At 35.8% G+C, this 26,709-nt stretch overlaps 2 protein-coding genes across 2 annotated transcripts; one reads left to right on the top strand and one right to left on the bottom strand.

The window, feature by feature from the left end:
- Positions 1-7,348: 7,348 nt before the first annotated feature.
- On the top strand, positions 7,349-10,570 carry LOC145223417 (trypsin-3-like). Its single transcript, XM_080089844.1, has 7 exons — positions 7,349-7,355; positions 7,573-7,634; positions 7,877-8,037; positions 8,593-8,685; positions 9,545-9,696; positions 9,986-10,131; positions 10,412-10,570. The coding sequence occupies exons 1-7, from the start codon at positions 7,349-7,351 to the stop codon at positions 10,568-10,570; spliced, it is 780 nt and encodes a 259-aa protein (XP_079945970.1).
- Positions 10,571-17,778: 7,208 nt separating this feature from the next.
- On the bottom strand, positions 17,779-26,297 carry LOC145224986 (solute carrier organic anion transporter family member 2A1-like). Its single transcript, XM_080091630.1, has 10 exons — positions 25,481-26,297; positions 25,136-25,234; positions 24,696-24,836; positions 23,477-23,610; positions 22,031-22,187; positions 21,436-21,600; positions 20,733-20,925; positions 19,973-20,144; positions 19,364-19,595; positions 17,779-19,032 (listed from the first exon to the last, which is right to left on the bottom strand). The coding sequence occupies exons 1-10, from the start codon at positions 26,166-26,168 to the stop codon at positions 18,740-18,742; spliced, it is 2,274 nt and encodes a 757-aa protein (XP_079947756.1). The 5' UTR covers positions 26,169-26,297; the 3' UTR covers positions 17,779-18,739.
- Positions 26,298-26,709: the final 412 nt, after the last annotated feature.

Genomic DNA, 26,709 nt, shown 5'->3' with positions numbered 1-26,709 from the left:
TGTTATGAAAGTATGCACATAAAAATTGTTTTCAATCAAATGACACGACCGAAAACTTAGAGACATTCAAAAGCCAAAAGGAAATGGCTTTAAAGACGTCAGACAGTGCAACTTTTATAGCCACTACGCAACATAATTTACGTAGTTTGTTTTTGATGACATAACCCCAGTTCTAGTTCTTGCTAACGACTTTTTGACTGCCACTTGGTCAAAGTGTACGTACTGAAGAGGAAGGTGTCAAATGCCAGAAGCAATTGTTTAAATGGTCGGCCCACTTTGAGTGACCAAATCGACTCTATTATATTTGGACAAAAAACAATTTAAAAATGATTCTGTATACCTGAACTAGAAGAGAAACACACATCTGCACTCACGTGCATAAATTGTTGGGGTTTGGCCGAATCGCAACCACTTTGTATAGGCCGAAACCTACTCTAAGTAGAAGAACGAATACTGATTTGGCCGAGTAAAAAAAGCCGATTAAGTCAAAGGCCTTGGATTTAATTTGGGGTAGAAAACTTTTGTTTTGACGCATTCAACTAAAATATTTCTGGCAAATTTTGATATAAATTGCTATCGTGTGACAGGAAGATATAAAATTGCCAGTATGTGGGTATATAAAAAACGGTGAGTACAGTTATCGCTGGTCCTGCCTTCAGATTCCTTAAAACAACAAACAAATCATGATCTATAAATACAATTTGAATAAGCTACCATCATTAACCTTGCTAATGCATGATAGTGTAATAACAGTTAGGCCATAACCACCAACAGTTGTTAAACGTATATGCTACTCGAAAAGTGTAAACACTCTATATACAACTGAGATTAGGCGCATCAATAGTCATGCGAAAAATTCTATGAAGCTTAAAACAACTCGTTTTTAGTCTGAACTTTTACGTAAGGGAAAATTGAGACAAAATTGTGTCATTCAATAGTGTTTAATATATCTTTCGCCACTTAATTGCACTAATAAGAATTGGTCCGGAATATCCAGTATAATGGTATTACTGTGTGGTCACATATTAACAGTAGCTGTTTTTCGCATTTGCCAACATTAACAGAAATGTTTCACAGCTAAACGTGACATAGCATGACTCAGTGTTTTTCCATTTCCTTTAACCCAACAATATGTGTAGGCAAGTCACCTGCGCTATGATGCCATGCGACAAAGTTGTGTATGGGCGGTAAACAATGCAAAGCAGTTTTAAGGCTGGTAAAAGGCTACCAAAAATAGAAAGTCGCATCTAAAATATATTTTTTAATATATCAGGAAGAGCGTGGTTACAAATCTGCTTTAAAGCACAGCCGGACCCATAAAACCAATTATTGTTGTTACTCATTTTTTTTTTTTGGTATCCAAACAATTTTGATGGTATACACTTTTGCATGGATATTACCATCTACATTTCAATAGGTCAACACAACATATGTAGTACTTCAAGTCTAACCGCCTCGTCAGGAAATATCACATCGCCTAACTATCCTTTAGACTATGGAGACAACCTTGATTGCACAACGAAAATCAATGCACCAGCAAACAAGGTACACGAATTTATGATTTGTTGGGCGCAAACAATATAACAAATATTTGCTGTCAACAGGTGATTAAAGTATCTTTTCTCGATTTTGATGTCGAGTCTGGATCAGCCTGTAAATTCGACGAGTTAAAGATATTCGATGGAACAGTGCAGGTAGAACCAGTAAAAACGTTTTTTTCATCTATTAAATGTTTAAGTCTAAATTTTTATTAAATTTAATTTAATTTAAATTTTGCTTTAGGATACAACGTCCGCTAATAATAGCCTAGTAGTTGAAACTAGTATTTTGTTATTATTATTTCCTGTCAAACCAATAGATCAATAAAATTAACTAATCATAAGTGAGCAACGTCGTCGATGAAAACACTTTACCAGTTTTGATACAAAACATCCTGTTCTCAGCTTTAACAAAACCATCAATCAGTTATGAAAAAATTTAAGCAACATATTTCAAAAAAATTCAATTTTGTGTCGGCTAACGGATTATCAACCTAATTGCGATACACTGACAAAATAAGTTTTCTTCGTGGCACCCTAAGCAAGTTACAAAAGGTTTTATAATAAATGAAATGGAAAGAATTCCTACCCTCGTCATGTATAAATGCATCTTGTTTTAAGCACCAAAGACAATTGCCTAGTTAAAAAAATTGCGCAACACACATAGAAATATCTTAAGAAACGGTACGGTATTGTGAGACACAAAGATTATATTTGAGTTTAAGTGTTTGACAAAGTTTTACATTTAAGCACTCAAGCAGACCATTTTGCGGCATCGAGCCACCAAATCCATTTGTGGCTCATCATCCAGAAGTGTCTTTTCGATTCAAAAGCGACAGTAGTCAAGGGGAAAAAGGCTTCTTTATTCATTGGAATTTCATCGGTATATTTATATCCAACGTTGCACAAAATTTTATTGTATATTGTAAAACTTCGCAAAAACTTTTTTCCTGAATTGGCAACACACCAAAGAATATTTGTGCTGATTCAGTTTGTGCGCATATACTACTTACAGATCGATGTGCCGATAATGAATTTACTTGTTGGGACGGTACATGTATTCCATCAACACAACACTGCGATGGAACCCAACATTGCACTGATGACAGCGATGAAATAGAGTGCAGTAAGTGCTATATAACCAAAAGATTCTCTACACGTTACCATATTCAAATGTCACACAGTGGAAGTAAAGAAAAATGTATTATTTGTCACTTAAGATGAGAAGTTTTTTTTCCTTTGCATTTATATGGCGAAAGTTTAGACTTTCTACGAAAAATCACACACACAAAAATCATTTTAATTTGGAAAGATCCAAACAACACAAACTTTTCCGTAGAATTAAACCACTTTGCATTCTTAGCACGACCCAGCTTAAACTTCGCAGAGTGTGGAAAATCAGACGTGGCACCAGCGTTTTATTGGGTTGGTACAATAAGTTACTTAAAATACTAATCAATTGCTTTGTGGCAAACATCACACTACTGTGATATTTGCTGTTGTCATTGGCAACTCTATCAAAACCGACCGAAGCTATGCGGTTTGTTTTGTCGCACGAAACTAAACAAAAAAATTACCACGTTTTGTTTGTGTTTGTGCTCAAAATATATTTAGTCGTGAAACATGTACTTATGCTTGACTTATTCTCTATTTTGTAAAGTTTCGTTGCACGATTTGTTACACTTGTCATTAAGGACACGAGAATTGTGGGTGGCAACGAAGCCGAGCCAAATGCCTGGCCCTGGCAAGCGAGACTTTCTATCAGCACTCCAGGGTCTGCTAGCAGTGCATGTGGAGGTTCAATTATAAACCCAGAATGGATTCTAACCGCTGCTCATTGCACACATGGCAGCTCGTAAGTAAAAATAATCTGTACCTATAATGGTAAATAGAAAACAATGGTGCATAAAGTCTGTTAGCATCAAACTGGGTCAGAATAAACCTTAACGAATTATTGGTGTTATAAAAGATATACCTAATAGTATTTGTAGGCGTGTCTTTTTATTTCTCTTTTTTTTAACTTCTTTCTTTTTAAGTATTCCTGCCGGTGTGCCCTGATCGCTGGTTTCAAAGCTGGTCCCAAGAATAAAAAAGTTTACAATTGTGCTTTATATTCAATACATAAAGTTCCTGTAACGTAGACACCGTGATAAACAATTTTACATAGTCTTGAAAAACTTGCTGTAAAGAATATTTCAAACACGCCACATGAACTGGGTATTTGACTGTCTGCTCGAACTGCTACACTCAGACCGTAATTTAATTTTAAAGGTCGGTGCAAGTTGATGCTGGAATCCACTCATTAGTAATATCAACCCAACAAAGGCACTCAAAACGAATCATTAATCACCCAAGTTACAACGAGTAAGTGACAATGTATAACTGGTCAAAGCAATACTTAATTTTTATGTACTTCTAATTTATCTTTTTGGTAAAAAAAAAATTAAAGTATAGTTAAAAATATTATAAGTGAACCACGTTTTGATTTCAAAATATTTGAAAGCTACCTTACGTTATAGTTCAACAGCCACCACACAATACATGCTATTTTATACCCTTTTCAAATTATTTTTGAAATGAAGACAAGTAAGTGGTTTTCAACTCTTCTAATAAAAAAAAAACACTTTCACAAATTTACGCTGACTTCTCTTGGTAAAACAGTGATTAAAAAGTTACTTTGCATCTATTTAGCCGCAGTCTAGAAAACGATATCGCACTGATTGAACTTAATTCACCTCTCACCTTTACAAGCAAATTTCGACCGGTTTGCTTACCAGAGGACACGGGTACTTTCGACATACCGGCTGGAACCACTTGCATTGCCACCGGTTGGGGCAATCTGGGTGAGTTCATGTAGTATATCGTACTGATAACGTCGTTCGCTGGGTGCATGGTCTGTGGGGGTTGAATGCGAATGCAGATAATTAGGCCTTTTTGTAGTGGCGCTGCGCTTTTCTAGATCTAAAAAAATGAGGGATCTGGAGATAAGTGTTTTGAAATTTAAGGCATAACACTTTGTCGGAAGTTTGACTTACAGAAAAAAAGACTTTTACAATACAATGTATTGACACATTTTATACAATCGACTAGATGATACACATGACAATCCAACAACTTTACATCAAGTCCGACTTCCTATTGTCGATTCAACAACTTGCCGTCAGACCCAATCCAACTTAAGGACTACACAAATTTGCGCCGGAAACTTCAATAAGGGTGGCGTCGATACTTGTCAGGTATTGGTTAAATTGTTTGATTTGAAAATACACTTGTAATGCATTACATTTCTCCACACAAAATCTGATATATGTATTATATTTTGCCACAAACAGTATATAAGTTACATACCATTGGTGGTTATTAACGATTTTTGATTAACGTAAAATTGAAAAGAGGTGAAAGTATAGTTGTCACAGATTAACAGCTTTTTGAAGCTGATACATGTTTAAAAAAGAATACAACAAGGATAAAATTCAAATAAAATGCAATACTATGTGAAGTTGCTAAATTAACAAAATATTTTTCCTTTGTTTAGGGAGACTCAGGAGGACCCCTTGTTTGTTTAATAAATCAGCAAACATGGTATATAATTGGCCTTACTTCATTTGGGGGAAATTGTGCGGCAGCCAAATCCCCTGGTATCTATACTCGAGTTTCCAAATATCGTGAATGGATAAACTCTCGTAAGTTTTGTTTTGGCATCTTTAGGTAAAACATGATGGTTTACTGCACCCTTCAAAAATTGAAATGATGTTTTTAATGTTAGATGTTTTTTCAAGCTTTAAAATTTCGTGTCACCGATTGCCCAACTGTTATTGTCTATGTGGTTTCTCTGATACTTAAATGTATTTAGTTTTTTGTTAGAACTAAACACATAATTGATTTTTACTACAGAGGTTCCGGAACTAGCCACAACAACAACAATATCAACAACAACCACAACCTTAAAAACAGCAACAACAACATTTACCACAACAACAGCACCAACAACAACTCCCACTTTAACAACAACAACAACAACAACAACCTTAACAACACCAACAACAACATTAACCACAACAACAGCTCCAACAACAACTTCAACTAAAAAAATAACAACAACTCCTACTTTAACAACAACAACCTTATCAACATCTACTTCTACAACAACAGCAGGACCAACAACAGGTATCACAACAACATTAACCACAACAACAGTTCCAACAACAACTTCAACTAAAAAAATAACAACAACTCCTACTTTAACAACAACAACAACCTTATCAACATCTACTTCTACAACAACAGCAGGACCAACAACAGGTATAGCTAACATTTGTTTACGTCTTTGTAAACTTGTAAAAACTTTTTAAGTAAAATGTCTAATTACCGGCCATACCCCCTCTTGATATTTTAGTTGCCCTTGTAATTAACTTTTTTGTCAAAAAATATACACACCAACCACAAGAGCATTTTTGCAACAGATCGAAATGTAAAGCTGATTTGGATTTTGTGAATTCTATTGTAAAACCGGCAGCATCTCAATAACTCTTTCACATCGATTTACCATCTACAATTCAACAGGTCAACACAACATATGTAGTACTGCAAGTCTAACTACATCGTCAGGAAATCTCACATCGCCTAACTATCCTTCAAACTATGGCAATGACCTTAATTGCTCAACGAAAATCAGTGCACCAGCAAACAAGGTACAAGAATTTATGATCTGTTAAGGGCAAACAAAAGAACAACAAATATTTACTCGACAGGTGATTCGAGTATCTTTTCTCGGTTTTGATCTTCAATCGGGATCAGCCTGTAAATTCGACGAGTTGAAGATATTCGATGGAACAGTGCAGGTAGAACCAAAGAAAACAATTTTGGAGGCCACCAAATTTGTAAATGTTATGTAACAATTTTAAATTTATAACTTTTGCCTTAGATACAGATATAAATCACTCCTATTGTTACTATTATTTCCTTTAAAACAAATACTTAACGCTTTAGTAGTTTAAGTGCAAAATATTTTCTTGTCAGCTTTACCAAAATCACTTCAAATCGTTTCTTAGAGACGCGTTTTAAGAAAATGTGATTTTGTGTATAGGTTAACGATTACAAACCTTTTACAAAATTGTGACACTCTAATAAAATAGTTTTTCTTTATGGCACCCTAAGCATAAAATGGAAATGGATTTCTAGAGTCGTGCAACCGCATTTTGTCATCAAGCAATAAAACAATACAACAGGCCGCCAAAAACTTGTTGCTCAACACACTAGAAAATAGAAACAGTTATTAATGTGCCCCTGTATAGTGCTGTGTAATACCTTGTTGGGGACAAAAGATTATTAAGATGAAATTTGAGTGTAATTGCTTAACTAAGTTTTTACGTTTAAGCATTCAAGCAGAGGATTTTGCGGCACCGAGCCACCAAATTCATTCGTGGCTCATCATCCAGAAGTGTCTTTTCGGTTCAAAAGCGACAGTAGCCAAGCGGAAAGAGGATTTTTCATTCATTGGAATTTTATCGGTAAATCGCCTTAAAGCGTTGCATGAAACTTTGCTGTCTTTGATAAAACTTTATAGAAAACTTTCAAAATTAACCTATAGCTTCTGGTTGTTGTCTTTTCTGGTGTTTTTGTGACAAAACCAAAGAATATTTTCGCTAAATATTTTGTGCGCATATACGACTTACAGATCGATGTGCAGATAATGAGTTTACTTGTTGGGACGGTACATGTATTCCTTCAACACAACACTGCGATGGAACCCAACATTGTTCTGATAACAGCGATGAAATAGAATGCAGTGAGTAAATTAAATACAAAAGATGGCATGTATGTTACCGTATAATTATTAAGTCAATTCTCAAAAAGCAAGAACCGAACAATCAAATATCATAGAACTGTAACAGAAACAAATGTTTGTTATTTACAAGATGAAAGTTTTCTACTTTCTACAGATATAAACACATGCAAAATATTATTATTATTTTTTACTGATGCACTAAAATCAAACTTTTCTGTAGAATTAAACCATTTTTTTCTGTTTTAGCGCGACCGAGCTTGAGCTACGCAGAGTGCGGAAAATCGGATGTTGCACCAATGTTTCATTGGGTAGGTAGAATAAGATGCCAGAAAATTTTTTGGTAACATCACACCACTGCGACACTTGTGATTGTCCACTTCAGATGAAATAAAACCAACCAATCCGATGAAAATGTTTGTTGCTCGAAAGAGAAAGAAAGTAAAATACTAAGATTTGGTCATTTTTCGCTCAGAATATTTGCAGTCGTTTTGGGTGCCCATAAGTTTCACTTATTTCTTAAAAGTCAAAATTTATTCGCTTGCCTAAACAGGACGAAAGGATTTCGGGTGGCAACGAAGCAGAGCCAAATGCATGGCCTTGGAAAGCGAGACTCTCTATTACTGGAAGAGCGCGGGCTAGTAGTGCATGTGGAGGCGCAATTATAAACTCGAAATGGATTCTGACCGCTGCTCATTGTACACTTGACGGCACGTAAGTTTAATTAACCTGATTTCTTTGTAAAAACATATTTAAAAAGAAAAAAACAAACAATGTCGACTTATGGAGATGTACAAGAAATTCCTGAGTATGGACGTTACGCACAATAAAACTTTAAAAATTGTATGACTATTAGGCTCCCTACTTTCTGTTCCGACAGCACAAAAGGTGACGTACTGTGAAATGCAAATAAAAAAATCGGTAACGTTGTTGCCCTTACAAAGGATCAAACGGAATAAAACAAAACTTATAAGTACGCCAGGCTTAAAAAGCAGTTTTACTAATCAACGCCAAGCATTCCCATCACACAAGACTATTATACAATGAGCCGTAGCTGCTAGTCTGCATGAATGTATCAGGGTTAATTTCAGTAATAATAAAACATTTTTAATTGGTGATCAAAAAGATCAAAAATAAAAATGTTATGGTTACGAAGACATTATGACCATGTTGGATTACGCTACATTTTCTTTGAAAGTATGTTGCTAGAAATACTTATGTGACTTCTTCAAATCATTCTGCTTACAATGTATTTTCATTTTATTAAAGATCTGTGCAAGTTGATGCAGGAATTCATTTATTAGAAGTATCAACCCAACAAAGGCACTCAAAACGAATCATTAACCATCCAAATTACCACAGGTAAGTGACAATGTACAACCTTAACCAATAACAAATCAACTCTCTCAGTCTTAGATTTGTACCTCTTTTATAAATCGGATACAAATATTACACACGGTAATCAACTAGGTGTCAAAATGTGGGTACAAACTGTTTTCACAAGCAAAACGATTGGTTTTAACTAGAGATGTACCGAATATTCGGTTTGCTGAATTTAGTCCACTTTTGCATTGATTTGGTTTCGGCCGAATGATTTGTTGCGATATCGGCCGAAGCCGAATCTCTTACGAACACACAATTAAAGAGTACAAAGTGTCTCTTCTGCTTAGTAACTTAACACATTGTCGCTTTTCTCAATGCAGAAAAAAAAATCAGTAATTTATGTCGGGTTGGCAATCATGATTGAGGTTATGTTAAACTCCACAAAACTAAAACAAGGACGAAACACAACCATTATGCACTAATTGCCTGGTAGATAAACTTAAGTTTTCATGTCAAACGCGTAGGGTAAGACGTGACGTCATAAATGATTCGGTTGATTCGGCCGAATTTATTCGGCAAAACCTCCGAATATTTGGTTTCGGCCGAATCCAAATTTCGCCGATTCAGTACATCACTAGTTTTAACAAATCCACAGCTAACCAGTTGCCTGTATAAGGTCAGGCATCTCTCACATAATGGAATAATACTGAAATGTTTGTGGTAATCGTTCTTCTATACCAATCCTTTAAAGGTAGAAACAAAATCCAAAAAAACTATTCTTTCAAATAAAACCAGTGGAGCTTTAGTGCTGATTTTGGCTTTGCTATATGTTTATTGCTGTCACTGCAAACAGGCGCTGCGAAAGAATAGTTATTAAATCAACTTTCTTCCTTTTTAGCTCAAGTCCAGAAAACGATATAGCACTAATTGAACTTGACTCACCTCTCACCTTTACAAGCTATTTTCGACCAGTTTGCTTACCAGAGGACACGAGCACTTTCGATATTCCTGCTGGAACCACCTGCATTGCCACCGGTTGGGGCAATCTGAGTAAGTTCATGTAACGTTATGACAATATATTTATAAGAAGCACACGCAGTTGGCAAAATTGGCAGAGGCGCTGTGCTCAAATGCACGCGGTTCGCAAACCGGTAGCTTAACTATTAAATTCACAACCATTTAGTACAGGAGAATAAGCCATAATATTAAACAGAATTTTTGTGCACATTTTACTGTATCAAATTTTTTTTTAACTTTTTTTTTGTCTTGTAATTGTGATAAAAAACAATTGTTTTGCTTTATTTTTACGTTTACTCATTTTTTACATATAATTGTCCAGACGACAACCATGGCAATCCAAATACTTTACATCAAGTCCGACTTCCTATTGTCGATTCAACAACTTGCCGTAAGACACAACCTAACTTAACGACGACCCAAATTTGTGCTGGAGACTATAGTAAAGGTGGCGTCGGTACTTGTCAGGTATTGGGTTAAATTGTTTGTTTTGAATAAATATTTTAGGCCTTGTTTGGCTAAGTAAGCTTAGCTTTGGGGTAGTGCACGCTATATCCATTTTGAATTATATGGTTTTCTTTTTTATTGATGGACATTACCGAATATTTTGTGTTCGGTTTGTGTCTGTTCTGACCACATCGGCTGCTTTGTACTGCTATGAATAAATGTAATGTATAAAAAGTATTGCTTTTAAAGAATTGCTTACTTACTGAAACATAAGCTGAAGAGACACTTTTTGGTTTTCCAGGGTGATTCAGGAGGGCCTCTGGTGTGTTTAATAAATCAGCAAACTTGGTATATAATCGGTATTACTTCGTCCAAGGAAAATTGTGCTAAGGCAAAATCCCCTGGTATCTACACTCGAGTTTCCAAATATCGTTCATGGATAAACTCTCGTAAGTTATAGCACCACTACATTGTAATGTTTTCATGCTAAATGTTTTTCAAGCTTCGATCTTTGACGTTCTGATTGCCCAAATTTTTGTATCTCTATGTTTTTTACATTAAGCAAATTGCGTTTGCAAACAAATTAATAAGGCTCTCTACCACAGATGTTTCAACAACATCAGCACATAACGGCTCTCAAATAGAAGGTAAGTATATTTAACAAAAATGTTAAAACACTATTTTTTTCAAATTGTATTTGATAAGTAGTAACGGGCTACCATTTTAAACGCTTAAACAAACTGAAAACATTAACTTCTAGACGTGATTAAAATCACTATATTAAACCAAAATATATTTTAGGTCCTGTAACCCCAGGGGCAGTGGGGAATACGAACTCTGCGCAGATAATCATCCTAAATTCACCTTTGATTCAAATACTTATCATTCTCACTGTTTTTCTATTAAATTTTATGTGCATTTGAAACCGGGGAAATTTGTGGTACCAAGGATGACGCAATAGTATTTTAAAACGTTTAACTTATTTAGCTTCCAACAGCTAGGGACAGATTGAAATACAGTTTTCGATAATGCCTTAACGAAAAGTAAAACGCCTTGTAAAAATAATAAAAATTTGCGTTTATTTGTAACACTTTTTTGCAATTTTGCCTTTTATTGCAGAACTTGTTTAGCATTTTCATGTCGAATACCTTCGTGATTTTTTTCCAAACAATTCTTAAAATTTTTCACTGTGGTGTAAATATTAAATGAACTATTGAAAACATTTTATGTAAATAGCAGTGGTTTAAAATAATCTGCAACAAATTTGACTGCCGTTATTGAACTTTTATCATGTTCTGTACATCTCTAATTATTTGTTTCCTGTTGTAAAAAAGTAAAACTGTATCTAAATATGTAACATGTGCAATTTGTATGAGACTAAAAACACAGACATATTCCGCTTTATTAATTAATACTATTATATACTGGATAGAACACATCTTTAGATCACGAAATGCAATGCACAACGCTAAAAGCCTCACAACTTGTCTTCGATTATTTCAGACGAAACTTTAGTTTTAAGTGTCGTTTTTCTTTGTCTTATGTTGGGTCATTTGGATTTTTTGACACTTGAAAATACTGCTACTTCAATCTTAAAATACAATTACCTGGCCCGTTGTATGATTTATAAAGACAGTGGTGAACCCTATTGCAGTATTGAGCAAACCTGAGCAATCATAAGGAACGTATGGTTGAACAGTGTACATAAGAATTTCTATACTTCTTTCAAGTTTACATAAAAAAAACATCTAAAAACTATTTCAAATTTGTGGAGCTCTTCTGGCAATTTTATTTTTATTCCGACGTTTCGACACTCGATACAGGTCGCCTTGATCAGGGTAAACAGGTCGCCTTGATCAGGGTTGTTTTTATCCATGTATCTGTTGCTATTGTACTTCTTGCTTCTGTAAAGATTGGCGAATTCAGTGTCAAAACCAGTAATAGTCTGCAAATATAGATAGTTTCAAATATAGATAAAAGTAATAAAAACCCTTTTAGCCTAATGATTGTAGAAGTGAAATAAGGAAATAAGAAGAGTGCGTATACAAGGTGCGACTTTCTAATGTAATACAACTGATCAAAGCATTTTTAATGCCAACGGTAATGTGCAAATATACTTGAGTCGAATTTCGGATGACGTATTAACACCCCCTTAGTGTACAGTACAAAAAGCCTTTTAACCTACACCATTTAGAAACCTGCGCTCGATGTACTTGTTAACACAAATGATACCAACGATACAATCGCAAAAATTACCATAGTTTTCTGTAAGTCCCAGAGAATAAGTTACAACAGCGGACGAGTTGCTTAACTCTTCACTACAATTCAAGTTATACATCTAAACTTCTGCCAAGAACAAAAACTTTAAACTGTCACAGTCTATTCCTCCTAATTGGAAGGAAGTGAGTTGCTGTTCGGTGACGACGCAGCTTAACATCTGGGTAAAGTGACCGGTGACTAATAGGTTAAAAAGCGTATACATTGTTTGATTTCGTTACAATCTCTACTTACATTTGTCGTTTACAAAATAGCGCATTTTGAAATGGAAATTATTGTGATGAAACTAACATGTTTACAAAATAACGCCTTTTGAAATGGAAATTATTGTGATGAAACTAACAAGTACAGCAGGAGGGCCATAGCTTGGGTAGTTTTATTTATTGTAACTCCTGGAGTACGATGGGAAAATGCTATACATCGAGATAAAAATCATAGTTTACTGCAAATCGTTTATAGAAAAGACAATACGTTACTTAAAGAACAATTTATTACGACAAACTTATCTAAATTGGGAACACACAACCATATTTTTGCCATACGATTAAAATATACACATGGTAAGCAAACACAGTATATAATTCACACAGATTAGAGAGAAAGTTGTTTGAAGATGTTACCATAAAAAGCGCTTATATAAAACATATGAGGAGAGAATAATCAATTGTCGAAACTATTGTTTACGAACCAAATACGTTTTGTTTTTATTAAAGCTCCTTTTAAAGTCTATGTTTTTTTAACTCTACCTTTGGTAACTTAATACAGAAGATGTGTAACAAAAGCATAATGCAAGACATTTATGGTGAAATACCCAAATAAGTTTACAAACTTATTAAAAGATAAAATCCAAAAAGTATCAGCATTGCAATGTCAGGAACACGCTGATGTATTTGACACCCTGAGCTTGTTTCTTCGATTTCAGTAGTTGTTGTTTCACCCGTTGTTCCTGTAAAACGTATGTTTTCGTCAAATGTGAAAAACATCAGTATTGTTAGTAGGCTATTGCACAAACAAGATTCCACTATTTAGTGAAATATTTGGAATTAAAACCCAGTTAGTGCCGTTTTTTACTGTCGAGGTGTTTTTTTTACTGGATTCTAAAAAACACTGCCTTTACTTTTTTCCGAAACGTCAGTTCAAAGCTCTCCACTTTCTCTCAAGCTTACATCAATCAACATTTTAATTACCAATAATTATTAATCGTTAGTAGCTATTTAAAACTTTGTTTAAATTTCACATTTTTCGCAAAAAATACGACTAAACAAACAACCTAATCTGTAGATGTACCAATCTGCAAGTGTAGCACGCACAATCTTTGTGTTACAACCTATTTTCGTTTTTTTTTAATTTAAGTGCAAATGAACAAAACTTGAAACAAAGCTGTTTTTTTCGGTCAGTTGTTTGAGACTTGTCTGTTTCAGCATTCGTTTGATTACCTGATGTCATGGGAGTAGTACCATTCGGAGTCATTGTTTGTTGTAGTAAAGTATTATTATTTGTAGTCATTTGAGTTGCAGAAGTAGTCATTTGGGGCTTTGTGGTTGCAATGCTAGATACGTTTTCCATGTATGTAACCCTCCTGGTGTTGGCTTTATTGGTTGTCAATTGACTTGCATGTTTCGCTTGGGCTGTGGTTTCATCAACCATAGATTGAGTGCTTGGATCAACTAAAGCTGTAAAAAATGAAGTCTTCATTGGTAATGCTCATGGCATAAAGCTGTAACCCGTTTATATTTTTTGTGTATTACCGTTGTCATTTTTACCGTTGTCATTTAGCACAATACATATTTTTGAACGAGTTTTATTATGGCTAGATAGTATCATAAGATATCATGAACATTTAAGATTTAAATAAAAAAGGAAAACCATATATTTCAATATATATTGTAAGACCACATAACAAAACAAATTTTGATCAGCATTGATTTTGTTTACCCATTGAACTCCATTGGATGAAAAATCCTTTTCCACTGACACTGTAGTCCGTCCGGAAAACTATTGTTACATTGGAATAGCGAGAAATGCTGTCCGCCGGAATTTGTGAACCACAAAACCGTTCACCAATCCCCTACATGACAAACACGAAACAATATGACGTGTCAACATAAAACACAACTTGGAGGATCTTAAAACATATTGATAAAGACTCGGTCGCTACAACTAAAAACGTAATTCTAATTGTTTGTTCAAAAAATACCTTTCCGTCACTAATTTGCAGATTATCGGAACTGCAATTGGCATGAGATTCGATGTCAAAATCCAGAAAACTGATTTTAATAACCTTTAAACAAAACCAAAATTAGTTTGGATACAGTGTTTATTCTTTACAAAGACAATTTGTAATACTTTATCAACAGCTCCTATAATCGTTGTGTTGCAATTAATCTGGACATCGTAATTCAACGGATAATCGGGTGATGAGATGTTTCCCGATGCTTGAGTGAGCAATGGCTGGTTGCATATGCTGTATTGTCCTGCGAATATCATTAGTTCTAAGCTATTATATATACAAATGCTTAATGTACATAAAAATGTAAACACATTTTTTTGTATTGTGTTTTGTAATGTTTGTTTCTAAATACATAAATCTACGCATGCACGTAATCATATTTTAGGTTGATTTGGTGTTTATCTGCTCTTTGGTTCAGATTGCAGAAGTATTTTACAACAAAGAAAATATTTGCATTTTCAATCTACCAACTATACCTGCTGCGGAAAAGTTGTTATTGGGTTTGGGGAAAAATTTAAAGATATTGTAACTTAAAAATCGATTTGAGGCCCAATTGTGGTGTCCAAATAAGTTCTGCCAAAGGACCAAAATTTTTTGTATAAACCGCTATTTTTGATCTGCTGATTGGGGTAAATGATATGTCTATTATGTGCGTCATTTAATGTGGTACAACAAATCAACACAGATGTAATTAAAGTTTCAAAAAATCTCTGCAAAATACTTCAATGTGATGAAAATCTAAATATCAAATTATGTGTTCTTGAAATGTTGGCTGACATATGTACTCCCATTTGGTGCAAAAAACTTTTATACACCCACAGCAACATCAGCAACACAATAACCTTTCATACCTGAGCACGATGAACTTGTTAACACAAATGTTACCATAGATCCAACCACAAAAATTTCCATAGGTTTCTGTAAGTCCCAGAGAATAGGTTACAACAGCTGACAAAGTACGTAACTCTTCACTACAGTTTAAGTTATACATCTAAACTTCTGCCAACAGCTAAATCTTTAATCAGTGACAATCTATTCCTCCTAATTGTAAGGAAGTGAGTTACTGTATTTTGTTTTGTAACTTTTGCGAAACTGATCGGTGAATAATGCTTTGAATCAGAGTTGCAAGTCGGGCCGGGCTTTTCGGACCGGATTCGGGTCGGGTTTGGGCTTAGTTATTTGTAAGAAAACGGGCTTAAAACGGGCCTGACTTTACGTTCCGTGTCCACCTTTTTTTTACATAAAATCACTTAGCTAAGTAACTCTGGCTTTGACCTAATGCCCACCCTCCTCTAAAACGTATTGTTTACCCCATTGTCTACTAATGTTCATTATGTTTGTTGTCTTTCTTATTCTCATCCTTTGTTGCAAGGCTTTCGTGGATAGACCTGTCAATCAAAATTTCGGGCCTAAACGGGCTTAGCAAAAACGTTCAGGGTTTGGGCCGGGCTTCGGGCTTATACTTTCGGGTTCCGGCCGGGTTCGGGCTCAGATTACGGACCCGCTTGCAACTCGGCTTTGAATAACGTATACATTGTTTAATTTCGTTACAAATATCTCCCTTATTTGCTAGATTCAATTATATCGTCAACTAACAATTCGGTAACTTTTCGTTACCTGTTTTTCACCACAAGCCGCTTTTTAATTGTATTACCCTTTATTTCTAAATGCACATTGTTCTGTGAAAATTGTGTGCAGGGTATATTTTATTTCAAATACAACTTGTTTTCAAATACAACAAGGTGAAGCCAATGTCAAAAATTACTGACCATTTGGCAAAAACTGGCTATTACAGCGCAATAACCTCCACCCTTCAAGGGTGTTCATTTTTTGTTTCATGTTAATCATTTATCATATGTGCGACGCACGTTGTGCGTACATAACTCTGCATCAAAACTGAATCCTTTCTCAAAAACAAGACACCGATAAATACTAAGTACCAGTTGCTTGTGACAGGCGTAAAAGATTGCTTATGTTCAATATTGAACCGAATCTTGATGCGCAAATAAATATTATATAGTATACAATAAAAAACATGTGTAAAAACAATTTTGTGCAATTATTTAGAATTTACTCAATTTAAATTTAATGGCACTAATTGCAATTTTGTAAATGACATTTTGCTCACCGTTTGTTTAAATTTAGACCACACTCGAAACAAACAACAAAACCAAGTCGGCAAATTGTTCGTGCCACGATTTAGCTTTAATATGCAACTAGTTTCGCATCATCAACTAAACGTTGTTTAAACCAGCTCGAAATTCAGGCACAGCGGCCAGATTTTTCTTTCTACGTTGTCCTAAGTATTCCAGTTTTCCACTTGGACATTTGCCTTCGGTGACGTTCGACGTCTCATTGGCCGTGACATCACCACCGTCACCTACAGATCGCACGGGATTTTCGGCACGCCTTGTTTGAAACGGTCGAGACGGAATTTCATCTATTCTTGGGCCTTGAATAAAATGCTTGTTTTTTTTTGTTTTAATTACAAAGCATTGGACATGGTTCTGATACTTTTTTAGCAGACAACGCTCATAAACTGTATTTTTTTATGTTTTTAAATTTTTTTCACATATCTTACAATTGTCACATAGATAGACAATTTAACTTACTTTGTTCTTTGACTTTGTCCGCTAGAGCCAAACCTTGTTGGAAATCGTTAATTTTTTGTCTTAATGAGGCCAGCAGCACATTGTGTAGCGCTTGTTTATCTCTCAAATGAGCCACATAAAACAGTTCTGTAGGGCAGTAATGAGGACTTTGGTACATTGGGCCCCATCCTGAAGAAGGTTGGCGACTTACATAGGTCTTTGCCTTGGTTTTCAATCTGAACGCCATGCATCACTAGTGCAGCATTAGTACTTGTTTAGCTTTGAAGTGAACTTAAATACAAGTTAGTCTTAACAGTTTTAAGGCATACAGACTTAAAAAGATTTATTATGATGCAACATACAACGTAACAAAGGCTTTGTCCCGAAACAATGAACGTTAAATTTGCTGCAATGAGTTGCTAATTGTGTAAAGTTTTTGGCAGCTCGCTGAAGCTAGACAAATTGTTTCAGAAGGCAAAAATTTTGGGTAAATTGTACTAGTATTTAAATCCTAAAAAAATTTAAATTACATTTAACAGTCATGTTTAAAGAGACAAAAGAGACAGCGACAAAAATCTGCTAAACTTTATTCATAGCATAAATACAAAACAAAACTCCAAGCAATTTAAAATCTCATTAAATGTTACACGTTTAACAATAGCACTAAAATTGTGGATCCAAAATTAGAAATTTAAAGAAACAAAAACGGTTAGTAACGACAAAAACGGCACATATGATTGGCAAGGCGAGTTCTAATGCACAAAGAACCAAAATATACAAAGGGAAATTTCTCAAAAACGTACCAATCGTATTCTGTTATACCGATAGAGAACTCCAGTATAGAACAAAAACTTTGGCGGTAAGGTGTCGTGGCCGTGCAAACAAATGCTACAGCAATATGTATGCATAGATTTAGAACGCAAGACGAATAGTTCTCGATTCATCACAACCATTTCAAGTCAAGCCATGGCCCAAGTTTAGGAGGTTCTCAAGCAGAAATATCTAATTCGTCTACTCTACAAGACTCCAGTATAAAAGACTGGCCGATCACGCTCATTAAAACTGTTGGGACAGTTCGTATAAGTTATAATAGATTTATCACAGTTAACGACACATTTAAAAACGCAATTCCAAAACGGTTAAAGTGCCAATTAAGGAACTCATGTCCTCAATAGGATCTGTGACCCCAGCATACACACATTTGGGCAAAAAATACACTTCATTAATTTCAACCAGTTCTTTTTCCAAACAAACACAAGAACAAGAACATACACTGTCTAATATAGACAGCACCAGGGTTTTTCAAGCTGGAATGGTCTCCAAGTTAGGTGAGCGGCTAAACTATAGTAAAACACCTGCTGTACAAGTTGAACATAAAAGACTTAATTTTAAATGATCTTTGTATGGGTTATCATCTACTATGTAGGCCTAGTCTATTATAGGAAGGAATGAAAATGTTTTGAATTCTTCTCGTCGATAAAGGTTGGGAACCATGAGCTACACCATTAGTAAAACTTTGCGACCATCTGGGCTATCTCCACCATTCTCTCGATTCGTCTGTAGTTTCATCCTCCTCCTGTCCATCTTGTCTGGGCACGGGAAGCGTTTTTTCGTACTTCTCTTTGTGATACTCCATCCATACAAACGACACCACAAATACAAGAACGTAGGCAACGGCACAGGACACGCACAAACCCACGTAACTGAAGCGAAGACCTCGGTTGTTGTACAAAAGGCACGAAGATTTGCCCAAACACTTACTGCTCCAGTATATGCAGCTCTTATCGAGGATAAGACCGAACCATATAGGTCCAGGTATATAGCCTGTAAAAGCCAAAAAACACATAAAAAGGAAAATTAGTGGATCTACTTGACATTTTTTGAGAATCGAAGGGACTCAAAGTGTTATTTTTATTTCAATCACTTTATATTGGTTCCAGATGTTTTGGAATAAGCACGACGAAAATGTCACCGAAATATTACAAGAGCGGGGATAGGAAATAAAATGTTAAATTACAACTAGCAGTTTTGACTTTACACTAAAATTACTGTTACATTTGGGTCCTTACAAGAAGTCCGGTTTGACAATGTTTTATTTCAAAATGGCCCTCAAATTACTAACATTAAAACTTGTTCGACAAAAAATCTCACCCACCTAAAACTCTAGATAAAAAAGCCATCAGGCCAATACCCAACGCTTTATCTCTGGAATCGAGAACACGCAGGAGGACAACATACACAGGCGCCTGGCAAAATGTCACAGCCATCACACCTAGGCCAGCCATAGTCATGAAAGCGGCAAGCATTCCTGTGCAGTGCGACGATTGGCACGCTCCATTGACCGCCTTGTGATGATTATCAGCGATACATGAACAATTCCTGTATTCCTAAAAGGCAAAATTAGGAAAAAAAAATCAATTTTTTTTGCATCGCATCAAAATTAAAATGTTGAAAAATTTAAGTCTTTGATAAATATGAGTCCTTGTTGATTATAGATATTTTGTCTTTACGCCTAATATCAGCATTCAAGGCTTTTTTGCATAAAGAAAGTGTGTTAAGTTCATATACTGCAAATCGAATGAGAAATTATGTTTTGCCCCATACTTTGTTATCACTTTTTGCAAAAAATATAAATAGTCATACAATGTGTTTAAATACAATTCTTATAAGGGGTCAACTGTGTTTGAGTGACTCAATTGAACCATAATAATAAGTCCATCAAACTAAACGTCATAATCTGCGCGGTATATCACAATGCACGTACCGTTATTTTTTTAAACGGATTTTCTTGTTGTATGTGAACTGCTGTTGTGCAACCGGCATAACACGGTGAAATGTAGTTGGTCCGATCTGAGCCGCAAACCATAAGGAACTGACCCTTTCGACAGTGACAATCCACGTTGCAAGTACTGTTTAATGTGGTACTGTTGTCAATACTGCAAGAAAAGAAAATATAAAGAGTATTATTTTATTGAAGTTAAAAACAGGATTTGCACACTGAACTTATATAGTAAGAAAAATCGTCTTTTCAGTATGTTCTGGATTACCATAAACATTTTTTACTAAATTGTTTGAACGTGTGCTAGCTCCTGGAATTATACCTGAAGTACTGTGGAACTATACATAAGTACTAAAAATCGCAGGCCCTCTGGCATAGCGGTGTCAATCCTCTGCTGGAATCGCTATCGTGCAATTAAGAGCACAATTGGCCACAAAGCTTTACAGTTACAGAGTTTTATTCAAACAAATAAATAAAGATAATAAATACTGGACGTTCCAGTCAAGTCGCTGTTATTATTTTCGAGGAGCTGGTATAATTCCACATAGAATAAGACACGACAGTACCACAGCGTTACAAGTACAGTCGGAATAGTTGCATGTAAGTAAAATACAAAAAAGTTAAAGAAAGTTAAGGTATAGAAGTTCATCGCTAGAACTAGAGGACTGTAATATGGCCTCCAGCCATTTGCTATGGTCGTTAATCAAATATAACTTATAGCAAAACTTCAAAAAAAAAAGTTTACCTGTAGGGAGCAGTGATGCCAGCGATCTTTTGGTTCTCGCATCCAAATGCAAAAAGAAAGACGAAAAATCCGCATCCAATGCCAGACATAACCACAGTGTAGATCAACGTCTGTCGAATATCGAAATTGTAGCGTTTCATGAGATACCCACCACAGAATGTGCCAAGAATACCGAGAGGTATACAGACGCCACCTACCAACAAGAGTTAAAAAAGATCATGTCAGAATATTCGCAACAAATCGCACTCCAGGTCAGAAGTAGCTGGTAGACCTTGAAATAAATTTACAAAGCAGAAAGGATCAAAGTTAAAGCGCTGCACCTATATACATCATCATGTTTACCTGATTAGCGACTGGTACGCCTAGTCTTAAGTAACCTGTGAATGTGCCAATTGACATGATAAAAACGGAAACGCGTTAAGGGTTGAACGAACGCAGACACCGTCGACTGTATAAATTCTTCAGCCACTGATGGCACTATTTTTTTACATGCAAGTAAGTTAAGTGTCATTTGGGATTTAAAATGCAATTTACATGTTTTCCGTGTATATGGAATCCTTCCAATAAATTGTTGTCGTATTTTGCACATTGGATTGTAAGTCAACACGGCTGAAAATCGATAACTATATATTAAGGGAAATAAAACTTTCCTTTGTTATAAATTAACCTTATGCACACCACACACATTACGTTATTCTCCCACCTATCAACATGTCGGAAGTGCTTCTCATCACATTGAAGGTTCGTTGCAAGTAAGTTGACCCGAATGTGGAAACACCAGATACCAGATTTGCCATAGCCACGTATGCCACAATTGCTGTCACCACTAAAGGCGTAGCGAGAGTTCTTTTTACCGCACACGTCATTTCTGCGCAGAGAAAATTTGCATATAATGCCAAACCTTGTTTATATCTTGAAATATGTACTTGGTTGTCTTTACACACAATTGCTGTGCTAAGCATAACGTCCTTAATCTGTCAACGCGATGTACTTTTTTCTAATGCTTGTTTAACTTAACTTAAGTAGAAATTTTGTAAAGGAATTTAAGGTTTTCTGTTTACAGGTTTTATGAATTTCCAGTAGAAGTTGAACCTAGGCATGTTGGGTTTGGTGGCCATTACGATTTCACTTTCACATGACAAGAAACTAAGAAACGTCTTCTAAGCAGTCTCAATGTTACAAACAAAGCGCTTCTACCAATCAATCACGTGCTTTCCAGGAGCTCAAAAAACGTCAACTTTGATTTCTTTTATAAAATGGGCATTGAAGGAAAAAACTATAAAGGACCATTTCTAAACCTGCAAGTTGCGAAAGGACTTGTACAGGAGCTGAATCGTCGCATTCCTGTAACCTTCTTGATCCCACACACCCAGTAACACTGCTAGTTTCCGATTGAGACATACAACTTTCGACTTCGAGGGCTGCACTGGCTTCGACCATTGATTGAGATCTCGACTGAAAGTTTAATACACATTTAAAAACGGGGCATTTAAGCCAATTTGTATTCAACAAAGAACTTTAAATTCAAATTCGATGATAACGAGGCAATGTTTCTGCCTCGAAAGAGATAATTACCTGATTATGATTCTTGTGATTGTCTTAACTTAACATGTTGAAATAAATGATTGTCAATATTAACATATATCTACTCTTGTGAGAAAAAATTCCTTTGCAAAGCCGTAGATGTTAAATGCAGAATTTGTGCACTATTGCTGGAATAATCACTATACTTAGTTAACAAGTCGTAAAATGGAAAAAACGTAGTTGAAAGTGTATCAGTACTTAGTTAAACAGTTGCAGCAATTGTTTGAACCAAAGTAACCTCTGCATAATGCACACGTGACCCGGTGCACATGATTGGGCGATTGAGTGATCACCCCACGGACAGCAAGAGGTGTGGTGCAATACACATAGGCTTCTGAAGTCACGTACGATCATAACATATCGACTGGGGTTTTTAGCGAGTAGTGGATCACGACAAAACCGATCTATCACGCGTGGTAAACAAATGCTCTGAGCCGCTTGAAGAGATTTTTCTTTCAAAGCAACCTAATACAGTTCAGGATTTGCTTGAACTAGGTTACTATTTAGTTTAACATCGAAACTAATTTGTTCAGTATTTTATTTACATTTTATTGAAGGGTTTGCTCCACAGTAAACCAAACTGAACATGGTTAATGAAAGCAACAGAATGTGTTACTTTGGGTTTGAAATTTGTCGTTTACAATAAAGTTTCCTGAAATATTTTGTCTACAACTTTTCAAGTTTTTTTTGCGCTGTGTTGTGTTTGAGCGTTTAAATGCGGGTACTTGTTATGCCCTGATACGTTTGTGGTAACTACACTGCGGTCAACCCCATTCCAGGCAATTTAATGACATACCACCTTCTTGGTACTGCTTTCACGCGCATTATCATGATGCGACATTACTTCGCCACCTCAGGCCTATCGAAATCGGGATACCCAATCAAGTATGTTCACATATTTGAGTGTGTCGTGATTGTTGTATCTATAAACGCTTCAAATCAAATTCCAGTTGCCACTTTATGTTTATCTTGTCATTTTAAGGTAGGTTATACGCTTTTTTTGCAATAATTTTGAAACCTGTATCAAAAGCAAAAGCCTTGCGAAAACTTGTCAAGAACCAATGCACATCGGTTATGCCTATAGTAACAAAATATGCTACCACAAGCACGCAGCTTTTTGCTTATATTCTAAGATTGATTTACCCACCCCACTGACTCACCATGATTCTTCTTTCAATTAAAACTTCAATTTCTGCGAGTTCAGCCAATTTCTGTCCGGACACTGGTAAAGAAGCCGGGTAAAATGCAAAGGGGAACAAGAACAGAATAAGAATAAGGCCAGCTACCAAATAACCTGTAAAAGAAATGTAAAAGGTCCTTAATTCTATTTGACTTATGTCACCATTGAGAAACTAAATAGAGAATCAATAATTTGGTTGCCTTACTCGTAATTGAAACTTAAAGCTGGAATCACCCAGTCCGTTGCTTGGTGGATGAAGACTAAAAAGCCTTATAGCAATAGATGTAAGTTCAGAAAAACACTTAGTCGTTTACCCTTTGGTTTTAAAGATATATATATTTCGCTATTACAGCATCGTCAGTATCCTATTTAAATAGAATCTTTGGTTGCCTTTACACATTTTTAAATTTGGTTAAACTACTAATAAAATGGTACTAATTATTGCTAAAAATAACGCATCATTTGATGGAGCAAACACGCTGCCGGTTGTTAGTGTGAAAAGGTAAAGATGTAAGTACATAATGTTTAATTGGAAGAGAAACGGCTGGTGTTTAGATTAAATTCAACACAAAAATAATTAAGCCAATAGCCGAACAGTCCAGGAGCATACGGCACGATTATAAATAAAGAGCATATCATCACAATGCCGCTTTTCCACTAACTTGAGGAGCAAATGAGTCAATAACGATTTGTTTTCTTTTGCGTTAAAGTTTAGTTTCGTAGGGCGACAATCACGCCATGCGACAGGAAAGACGCCAATGACGACACAGTAAAAAGCTCATTTCTCTGTCGTTGGATCAGTGGAAAAGCAGACGGAAGGCAGATGTTTTTCTCACAACTAAGTGGCGTATTGTGATGATGATGATCAAGTCAAACACTTTAGTTAGCCACTGTCGATTTAAAACTACATGGGTATCGACTTTCAATTATGTACATGATATACTTGTGAAAGAATCGTATTGAAATTATCTTGAGAAATATTTTAAGTTGTGTAAAAAATTGCACACATTGTAAACTAAAGTTATTTTTTGAATACTGGTTCTAGCAATTGAACTGCTCTGACTTTGTTGACATTTCAAATCAAACGCCCGACAGAAATTAGGTTTACATCATCACGGCTTTGTTGTCGAATGGCAAACCGATAAGTCACATATGTCACTACAACAGTAAAGTAAACTACAAGCTTTAAAAGCGTTTACCTAACCACCATGCTCCAATCCATGCAGGGTTACTTGGTTGAACATGGTGGGGATTGTTCAACGTCACGTAGATAGAAGAAGTGACACTCCCGGTAAGAAATCCGAAAACAGGTCCAGTCAGTGTAGTACCAATGAAAATCCCTAAAATTATAACGTTTTAAAATTACATCTGAGATAAATTGTGCAGTTTTCAAACCCATAGAAAAGTTTGACAAAGGACTACGTCGTATACACTTTTACTGCAGAGAACTGCAATTTCAGCAACGGACAAAGTAAACTTGAACATTATGTCGTTTTGGCGTACATATAATTTATAGCATAAACAAACATTTCAAAGGGAAGTTCTTGAGCACACGAAGTAAGTTACTCACATATGTGTAAACAACGTTTGCCAAAGTCAAGTACTTAAATCAGGAAAGTGTGTATAACAGCTGATTTACCTAAGTACACTGGAATCTTTCGAATGACCACGTGATCATCTATGTAAGAGACACCTAGTGGCCAAAGTGGAGCAGCTCCACATCCGATGAGCACATGACCTAGAAAACAAAATATGCTATACTTGTGTCTTAATCTTATCCAAATTTAAAAAACTCTTCACAACTTTGCTATCAAATGATTTTGTGTTTCTTTAAACACAACGCAAACAATTTTTTTCACAAATGCAGCGACCACAATGTCGATCTGTTTTTGTCATTCAAAAAAAACTTTAATATGTGTTTCGTAGTCAGCTGAAAGTTTCATTACTCAAACTTTAAACAAACTGTAATATCACACAGACTTACCAATAATAAGCATAATTGCTGGGTTGTATGTTGTGCCGTTAGCGTTGCAGGGAAGGCTAGTTGACGATGCCATGACGTCAGTTTGAAAACCGCTTACGGGTACCGAAAGGGAACCTGATTTCTTGAGAGTTTGATTTAATCCGTATCGAAAAACTGGCAAACAAACATCTGTACTACTTGAATTGGTAATGTGCGGTGCTGGTAATATAAAATGAGGCAAGACGCAGCATCCTAGCCCGATAATCATTAGGAAAACACCAACAGCAATAATTCGAGGCCGGTTGAACTGACTACCGAAAAACGAAACAGGTATAATGACTACCATGTTGCCGATCTGGTAACTGCTTGGTATGAACGAAGCCATTGTGTTCGGTATCCGAAAACGTTTCGAGATGTAATTCAGCACGCTGTCAGTGTACGTCAAGGTAAGCAAGTTCATCAGTTGAAAACAGGTAAGAAAAAATAAGAACATGTTGATAGTGTAACATGAGGTGGGCATCGGGGCAATAGATGATACTGTCCTTGCCCGACCCCGTTCTGGAAAGGGATCCTCCCGGGGCAAAGGGCTAGGAGTCATAAGTGTTACACCATCCCGGCGCTCATGCGGTCTTTCGGTGCTGTAATAGTTCGGTGGGCTTTCAGTTGGATGGGTAGGAAGCAATGGAATAGCTCCCTCCGCCTGCGACATCTTTTTGTAAGGCCACAAGTAAAATTTACATCATTTAAAAAAATCTGCGTATTGTCACCACCTCGAAAATAAGGAAAACAGCTTGCAGTGAAACTAACGACCAAAGATTATTTTTGTTTTAAGTTCAAACCATTACTTGGTTGATAATCGCGTAAACTGTCGATACGAAACGAAGTTTTTACTACCCAATCTTGCTAAATATATGACATACTGTGCAATGACAGTCAAAGATACTTCTTGTTTCTTTTGACATAAAGCATAACAATTATCTTAATTTTATCAGTTACTAATATTCCATCATTTATTTGCCAACTATGCGCACAAAATATATTCATTTAATGACTCATCTTCGCACATGGACATTGGACATTTACCTATACTTGAGGTAGTGATTTCATAGAGATGGATGAAGCCATAATTAAGTCGGGAAGCGCAGCCAGTCGGGTGATCTAGATTTACAAGACGCGTTTAAAGCTTGCTTCCTGTCCGACAAAATGAAAACAACTGCCTGTAACTTTATGCCCTGTAGTCAGCCTCACTC

Source organism: Phallusia mammillata, chromosome 4, assembly GCF_965637545.1.
Source record: "Phallusia mammillata chromosome 4, kaPhaMamm4.hap1.1, whole genome shotgun sequence".
Lineage (NCBI taxonomy): Eukaryota > Metazoa > Chordata > Ascidiacea > Phlebobranchia > Ascidiidae > Phallusia > Phallusia mammillata.
This window is presented reverse-complemented; position numbering and strand designations above follow the sequence as displayed.